At 38.3% G+C, this 8,860-nt stretch overlaps 1 protein-coding gene across 1 annotated transcript in view; it reads right to left on the bottom strand.

Moving 5' to 3' along the window:
• Positions 1 to 8,860, bottom strand: part of cc2d1a (coiled-coil and C2 domain containing 1A) — a 35,063-nt gene that overhangs the window by 9,241 nt on the left and 16,962 nt on the right. Inside the window, exons 14-25 of the mRNA XM_014026859.1 lie at positions 8,406 to 8,482; positions 8,242 to 8,337; positions 7,092 to 7,214; positions 6,885 to 6,943; positions 6,176 to 6,292; positions 3,025 to 3,098; positions 2,882 to 2,940; positions 2,635 to 2,786; positions 2,458 to 2,548; positions 2,193 to 2,348; positions 785 to 916; positions 585 to 711 (exon numbers count right to left, since the gene is read on the bottom strand). Coding sequence (XP_013882313.1) covers positions 585 to 711; positions 785 to 916; positions 2,193 to 2,348; positions 2,458 to 2,548; positions 2,635 to 2,786; positions 2,882 to 2,940; positions 3,025 to 3,098; positions 6,176 to 6,292; positions 6,885 to 6,943; positions 7,092 to 7,214; positions 8,242 to 8,337; positions 8,406 to 8,482 — 1,263 coding nt within the window. The remainder of the gene's footprint in view (positions 1 to 584; positions 712 to 784; positions 917 to 2,192; positions 2,349 to 2,457; positions 2,549 to 2,634; positions 2,787 to 2,881; positions 2,941 to 3,024; positions 3,099 to 6,175; positions 6,293 to 6,884; positions 6,944 to 7,091; positions 7,215 to 8,241; positions 8,338 to 8,405; positions 8,483 to 8,860) is intronic.

The following is an 8,860-nucleotide window of genomic DNA, read 5'->3' as shown; positions in this document are numbered from 1 at the left end:
GATGATGGATGGACTGATGATGGATGGATGGATGGATGGATAGACTGATGATGGATGGATGGACTGATGATGGATGGACTGATGATGGATGGATGGATGGATGGATAGACTGATGATGGATGGATGGACTGATGATGGATGGATGGACTGATGATGGATGGACTGATGATGGATGGACTGATGATGGATGGATGGATGGATGGATAGACTGATGATGGATGGATGGACTGATGATGGATGGATGGACTGATGATGGATGGACTGATGATGGATGGACTGATGATGGATGGATGGATGGATGGATGGATTGATGATGGATGGATGGATAGATGGATGGATGGATGGATGGATGGATGGATTGATTGATTGATGATGACGGATGGATGGATGGATTGATGATGATGGATGGATGGATGGATGGATGGATGGATTGATTGATGATGATGATGGATGGATTGATGATGATGATGAATGGATGGATGGATGGATGGATTGATGATGATGGATGGATAGATAACTCAAAGCTAGAGACATTCATGTCCATGACAAGTTCAGATAAACTTCAGTAATTCTGAGCCGTTTACCTGACAGCAGAGCAGGAGATGCTCGTTCCAGCTGTGCTTTCTGCCACTGCAGTCTGTGTGTAACCTCTTTGTGTTGTTGGATCAGATCAGATGGGGGATCTTGCCGATTCTTCCTGTAATCTGCGATCTAAAAAGACGATTATACTGAACCTTAAATCGTTACAACCATTAGAAAAGAGGAAGCCATGGATAAAAAATACCTTCCTCTCGAAGCGTTCTCTGTCGTAGTTGAGGAGGCTGAAGCTGTGGAGGTTGTATTGTGAAGAAGAGTTGTTGGGATGACTGCTTCTTCCACTGACTTCATGTCTGGGTTTAGATCGAGGAGACGGAGCCTTTTTCCAAACAAACAAATAAAAATCACACAAAGAGGCTTCACTATTCTGGCAATCCATCTAAAGTGATGTCTGCTCCCTGCAGGCATTAGATGAGCAAAGTACTTACGGTACTCTTTAGAGTTGTGTTGTTTGAAGCAAAAACATAATTCATTTGTGCATTCATGTATTTCAGTAATAAGACTGCTTTATGTTTATAAATGTCCTAATCCAGGGCTGCCCAACCCTGGTCCTCAAGTACTCCTATCCAGCATGTTTTACTGGTTTCCCTGCTGTTCAGCAGGTCTTCAGAAGATTGTTAATCACTCATTCATTCAAACCAGGTGTGTCAAATCAGGGAAACATCTAAAAATCACTGCTTTAAATGTTGACCAACACCTCAAGAGCTTCTCTGAGCTTGAGGAGACATTTTCAAAATATAATATTAACTTAGTTTTATGTTTTTTAGTATTGCCTCTGGAAGCCATTGATTCTTTGCTATTTATTTGTAAATAATAAATCAGATAACATGTATTAAAGCAGTGATTCTCAACCCTGGTCCTCAATGACTCCTTTCCTGCATGTTTAGATGTTTCTCACGTAAAAAACACCCAGAGATAAAATATTAACTTTTTTCTAACTGCAAGAGTGAGGGGAGAGAAATAAGACACGTGTTGTCGTTCTGCCTCTGCAGACCTACGTGCTTCTCCTTGTTTAAAAAGAATTGCCTCATTGTTTTAAATTAAAACACACTAAAGCTGGCTAAAATGAAGAGTAAACACTCAAAACTACACAACATGTTAAAAGTCACAGATCTAATTAATAAAGTCCTGCTCTCACCGGCTCAACATTGCCACCAATCTCCATTCAAATTTCGCCTCTTTTTATATTCTTCTTCCCGTAGATTTTTTACTTCTTCTCACATAACTTTGAGCCTCAGTCAAAAAGGAGGTCTGAGGGGGGGTTTTTTTCGGTTGAAGAGAAAGATAAGACTGACGATGAACGGTGGTGTTTTTTCCACGAGATTACCGTGTTTCCTTCCCCCTTCAGCTGCAATGCACTTCAAAATAGAACGTTCGTTTTCAGATAAAAAAGTAAGATATGCCATTTATCGTAACTCTGGTTTTCTTCTCTTGATCCAACGACACAATTTAAAAACTGCTGTGTAGTTTGAAGTCTCTACTTTTGACACAGTTTGTAACAGAGTCTCACAATGAGTTTTCCCCCCCACAAAAAAATGGAGGTTGAAGTCACGTGACTTAATGAGATCATGCCGACTTCGAGAATCATTACTCACCCGCTCCTTTTGTTTATCTGGAGGAGGGGGAGTTGAAACCGGCTCCAGAACCAGCCACTTCTCTGTCACCGGCTGCAGATCGGCGCCTGAAAGAGGCTCTCTGATCTTCACTCTCACTTCCAGCTTCCCGCCTGTAGCTTTACGACCATCCATCACCTACACACACACACACACACACACACACACACACACACACACACCCACACAGAGTCAGAAAGATGCTTCGAGTGTGTGTGTTAAATGGCAACATTCAATTAGCACTCACGTCTATGATCTCTCTGACGTCACAGTGATTTTCTAGAGCTTCCAGCTTCAGATGAGCAGTGCCCACCACTTTATCAGTCTTAAACAGACCCCTGCAGACACACGCAGCAGAAAACACAAAAGACATGAACAGAAAGACACGGTGCCGATAAACAGGTAAGCAGCCGAGTCATTTTACCCTTTGTGGACGATTTCAAACTTGATGCCCTTGGACTGAACGACCCGTTTGAAGGCTCTGTGATTACGGTTGATGTTTAGTTTGAACTGCTCTTTAAACTCTGGACTGCTGGTGTTCTTTACTGTGCCGGTTTTGTCCCTCTGGGCCTCCTCCTACAGACAAACAACGATGCAGTCATTAAAGCCCATCTACAAACAGTTCACCACGAGTAAAACCTCTGCAGTCGCTGAGCATGGAATCAGCTTACCGAGCTGGGAAAAGGAAACTCAAATTTTACACTGGCATCCAGATCGTTAGGTGAGACACCTGTAGGATGGGAGGAAGGTGTGAACGTGTTTAAACAACCAGATTACTGCTGGTTTAGTCCAAAGATGTTGACAAGTTGTGTACCTGACGGAGCTGGCAGGTTGATGCCTCGTATGATGTACAGCAGCAGGTCATTAGGCGTCAGGCTGGAGTGGATCCTGTGTGACAGAATACAACCTGTTAAAGAGCCAAATAATCTGGACTCCTGTATGAGTCACAGAGCTCTTAGTCTGATTTCATCCCAGAGCAAACGCAGAGTGAGTCAGAGTGAGTCATTCTGACTCATCTCCCACTCTAGTAAGGTAAAGAGGTCGTTTTATGTCTAAAAATAGTCCTTTTTTAATTAAACAGTTGATGTATGTGTGGACTCTTAAATCAGCTTGAGAGAGTCAAAACATTTCTCTTTAACTCATAAAAGCATGTTTAGTTTCAACTAGTTGTTTGAGGATTAAAAAGTGTCATGTTACTCTGTGGTTGACACTACAGCCTGCTAGTGAGTTGAGAGGGTGTGTAAGTAAAACTTTGGTTTTGATGGCACGACACCACATCCCTAATGTTCAGCTGGCTCCAAAAATACATGGCAGAACCAAGATTTTAGCTTGAATTTGGAATGATGGAAGTTAATGGAACTGCTTCACCCATTATCAAGAAAGGAGCGGATAACTGAAAAAATAAAATAAAATAAAATAAAATAAATAAAAATAAAACAAAAAAAATCATTAAACACCTACGCAGCTTTGACTCCTCCTCCCAGTCAGATTCAAAACCATTCACATGTTCATCTTGTTGATGAACAACTCAGAGGATGAATGAGTTGGGTCAGTGACACCAAACAACAGCTGCACTATTTATTTTCACAGCAATATCAACAAGAGTAAAACATGTAACAATCACTATTATGATTTGATTAACACCACTCGGTTCATGTGTAGTCTAAAGGCTGATTTGTTATTTGTAACTTCACTTCCCAGAATTACTTTAGAGGAGGAAGGAGGTTTGTTTTCTGTTTTGCTGAAATGCAGTTCATAATGTTTTTAGCTAATTACCACTGCTGGCTACTTTCACATGTAAAATAATTCTTTATTTTCACTAAAGTTAATGTTCTAACAAAGTCTGGAGTCAGGTCTCTTTATTTTGTCCAAAAGGAAAAGTAATTCAGTCAGACTAAGGCAACACAATCATTACCTTAAAACAGAGATTCTTAACCCGCCACCTTGAGGGACTCAAAAGAACATCGGTTTTGTGGGCCGCATCGACTTTAAATAAGGTGTAATACACTTCCTCACCACTAGTAGCAGTAGTGCACCAATCAGATGTTTAAAGGGGATCTTTTATGCAAAATTCACTTTTTAAAGGTTTTTTTACTCAACTTTGGGTATGTACTTCTTAAAAAAACAGTCCTATGACCAAAAAAATGCATCCAGGGGCATATTTACTGTAAGTAAATGTATTTTAAATGTATATTAACGACAAGTTTTATACTTCTGTCATTTTGTGAGGTCACAAGCCGTACGACAACCCACCGGAACCTGCGTTCAGCCCCTTACCTAGCATCCCCCGGGTGAAGCCCCACCTCCTCAGTATATAAAGCCGTCATGGTTGTTGTTGTGCAATGTGCAGCTCATTTCATAACAAGCCTCCAATAGGTCAGTGGGTAGAGTGTTGGACCAGAGAGTGGGAGACCAGGGTTTGAGACCAGCATAGACACAATTTAATTATTTATTTATTTTCGTTAGTTATGAACACATTTTCTCATGTACCTCTATTGTTTAGCTTATTAAAGCCTTGTTAAAGCCTATTTGTTTGAGTTTCTGAGGTATTTTGACCGCTGCTGCTCCCTGCTCTGGTAACAGCATGCAGAGTGAGCGCAGAGCAGAGGAGGGAGGAAAAAAAAGAAGCTGGGACCACGACTCTGCCTCTGGGTCTCATACGGTTGTACAACGGAGCTTCTGCTATTATTAGCCATGCTAACGTAAACGCTGGCTTTGGAGGGCGGAGTTAATGCCAACAGATTTTTGGAGGGCATTACCAACAGAGCTCATTAACATAAACAGCTCTTCTGAACGGAAGTCAGAGCAGGCAGAACTAGAAAATGGGAAATTTTATTATCTGAGAATTATTTTGTGCATTATATTGAATGAACATGGTCTGGATAGCCCACAGACATACCATAAAAATTTCTAGGACCCATAATTGGTCTCCTTTAACAACTTTTTTAATACGTAGAAGAAACTTAGAAACCTGCCGAGAGTGGAAACCTATTTTAAATGAAAAGTAGAAGCAAAAATAAAGGCAACCGGTCAAAAAAATGCCCATGTTTGTCACTAATATGAAAAGCAGCTTCTGGTTCTACCATGCAAAAGTCTAAAAAAGGCTTTATTTTCATTTGCACTTTAACAAATTTATTTTTACATTTTTTTATTTGAAAATTTTACATTAAACATTTTGAATGCATTTATTTTATGTTCACATATTTATTTATTGAATTGTCTATTTTTATTATTGTTTATGTTTAAAAAATATTTTTTGTGTTGATAACTCTTCTTGAAAGGGTGTTCTTAAAGGTAATTTCATTGTGCTCTGTACAATTAAAGGCATCATCAATCAATCAATAAGCCTGAGTGGTCTGTTGACTTTTATGGGCAGGTTACAATACAAAAAAATGTTTGTCATAATCACGTCTTGTGATTATTTGACAGGAGTTTTACTTTTAAAATGTAAGTGTATTTAATTTAGTTATAATGCAAATACAAATTAAACCAAGATTTAGAATAATTATCATTTTGATCCATACATTGGTAATGTCTGACTGGGCCTCGTGCCTCTTTATGTTCAACAAATTGGGCCCTGAGGTCAAAAAGGTTAAGAACCCCTGCTTTAAAAGACGACATGGACTGAAATGAATTGTTCACCATCATTTTTCGTGATGCAGAGTAGGGAAACAACTTAAACATGCAGGATTCAGGCACCAGGATCCGACACCACTGGTTTAGATGATAGTGGTGACAAAAGAAAGCATGAGGAATAAAGAAAATGTTTTTCTTTTTTGTAACCCACATCATCATTATAAGTTTTTCTAATTTTGTGCAACTTGGAACTTTGAACATGCAATGAGAAAAGAAAGCAAATTTTGAACGAGGTGAAACATCTTCAAGAATCAAGAAAGTTCCGTTTTCTTCCTTAGGATGCTTAGGATAAACAGAAAAACTAACAGATATAAGACTGTACAACTAACTTGACAGAGTTCAGGGTTCTCTCCTCTGTGTGGCATTTGGGGACCGGGTGGCCCTTAGCGTAGGCACTCTTCAGTATTTCTATGTATTTTATACACTCCTCAGCCAGCTTCTCAAACCTGAGGAGGGACAGAAAAACCAAAACATCACAAATTCACAAGTTAGTTTTACGTCAGAAATGCCACAAGTCAGATTTCTGCATAAACTGCTGTTATGCTGTGGTGTCAATGGCTGAACCAAACACACATTTAAAAATAAATAAATAAATAAATTATATTTATATATATATATATATATATATATATATATAAATAATTTTTTTGTTTGTTTTTTCATACACATACAAATATATATGCATATAGAAAAATAAATGTGGAAAAATTCTGTGGAAAAATCTTGTAAAATATAAAGTAACATGAAAATTACACTATAGAGAAAGACAAACATTTCAGTTTGTGCTGCCACAAACACACAAGTGTATCGATTAGAAATACGGAACTAAAAATATTACACAACTGTTAATAATAACTCCTGAAACATTAAAAACATCCTAATTTATTGAAATATGTTTTACTTGTGATTCATTGAAGTTGGAGAAAATGTGTTGAAATTTTACCTTCTCTTGCATTTAACAAACATTTTTAAAAAACAAGAACGTTTTCAATTTTGCTATAAATTTACATTAGAAAGGCCAAAATAAATGATTCTTACTTCAAAGCTTCTGTTACGTTGCCCATTAATGTGAACTGCTGCAAGAGGCTCAAACATTTCTGTTTTCATCGAGATATTCAACAGGAGAGGTGGAAGATAAAGAACAAATATTGGATACAAAACATTAAAAACAAAACGTTAGTTGAAACTAAAGTCAGTATTTAAAGAGCACAAATGATAAGGTGGAGGAAAAAGCAGAGTTTTAACCTCGTGCTGTTTTCGTAGAAGATCCATGAGCCCATGGTACTTTTCACTGGAGCGAGGGGAGACAGGAGAGGTCCGGGAACGACCCAGGGAATAATCTTCCTCACTCACCGGAGCGCTCGGAATCTGATGGAACAAAAAGAAGTGAGAACCTGTGAGCAAAACATTTCTAAATTAACAACTAAAACAAAAAAATATTCATCTGAAAAATAACTGATACAAACTAAAAACTTATTTACTGACCACCACCAAAAGGTGCAGAAACACAATAACAGTTTTTACTGCCTGCCTGGTTCCAAAATATCTTAGAAACCACTCAAATTTTATTAGAACTTTCAACATGTAATTGCAGAATATACAGCTATAACTGTTAGGTTTTTAGTAAATCTAATTCAAAACGGTGACAATTTTAATAAATTTTCAGATATTAATCTAAAACTGAACCACAAAACATATTCTTAGCACCAACAGTGAGATAGTAAATTATTTCACTGGACAGATTTTAATGGAGATTTCAGGAGGTAATCACTGCATGAACTTAACTTATTTAATTTTGGTGCCAATCCAAGTCAACACAAAATAAAGGCTAGAACTCACTTTTACAGATCTTGTACTAAAATATGGTTTTTAAGCTGTATATTAAAAAAAGGTTCAGAATATTAAAACATCTAAAAACAAAAACAATAAAAAAGGGAGACTTTTTTAACTCTCAGCCAGAAAACTAAGCAGGATGATGCATAAAGACAGAAAACCTGCAATGTTTAAAATGCCATATTTAAATGGAAATTCTAACACTGCTTTTCTCAAATTAAAAAAAAAGAAGCTGAATAGCTGCTCGTGCAATTTCCTGTCGACACAACAAGACAAACTAACAGAGGCACAAGCATAATATCCCAGGTAATTACACAGTGGGATGGAGTCAGAAAAATAAATTAATTTTATGAAGCAAAAACAAACAAAAGGGAGTCGAAATGAACAAAAATATTCTTGCAGAACAAAAGGGCATCACTAGAAAATATTAAAAATGGAAGAAGAATATGCAGACAAAAAGTATCTTATATAGACGTAGTCACATTTTGTGTTACGATACCACAAAATATAAACATATAAGTGTGTTTTTGTGCTAACTTTCCAGTCAAAGCATATTTATAACCTTAGTGATGTCAACAGGTAGGCCAGACTTGGCAGCCGTGACCATTGGGTCCAGTCCTTTAGCGTGTCTGAGGTGCTGCGCTGCTCCTGCCATGTCCTGCAAACACACGCATCAATAAACCGGTCGCAGTAAAAACAGAAACGCATTCAAAGTCCAGAACTTACCTTCATCTGTTTGGATCGCAGCGCTGCACGCAGGAAGGCCTGTCGCCGTAGCAACAAGAAATCGACTTGCTGCTGAGCTGAAAAGGTAATTAGGAGAAGATGAGGCGAAACTATGTTTAGTGCTGTTAAAACAACTTGGGTAACAAGGTCGGTGCGTGTAGGCAGGTGTTGCACACGTGCACTAGGAGTGTAACAATACATGTACCTGTATCCATTGATATACACTCACCGGCCACTTTATTAGGTACACCACGCTAGTAACGGGTTGGACCCCCTTTTGCCTTCAGAACTGCTTCAATTCTTCGTGGCATAGATTCAACAAGGTGCTCGAAGCATTCCTCAGAGATTTTGGTCCATATTGACATGATGGCATCACACAGTTGCCGCAGATTTGTCGGCTGCACATCCATGATGCGAATCTCCCATTGTCCCAATTTCGATGAGCTTGTGCAAAT

The sequence above is a fragment of the Austrofundulus limnaeus genome, unplaced genomic scaffold (genome assembly GCF_001266775.1).
Source record: "Austrofundulus limnaeus strain Quisiro unplaced genomic scaffold, Austrofundulus_limnaeus-1.0 Scaffold597, whole genome shotgun sequence".
Classification (NCBI taxonomy): Eukaryota; Metazoa; Chordata; class Actinopteri; order Cyprinodontiformes; family Rivulidae; genus Austrofundulus; species Austrofundulus limnaeus.
This window is presented reverse-complemented; position numbering and strand designations above follow the sequence as displayed.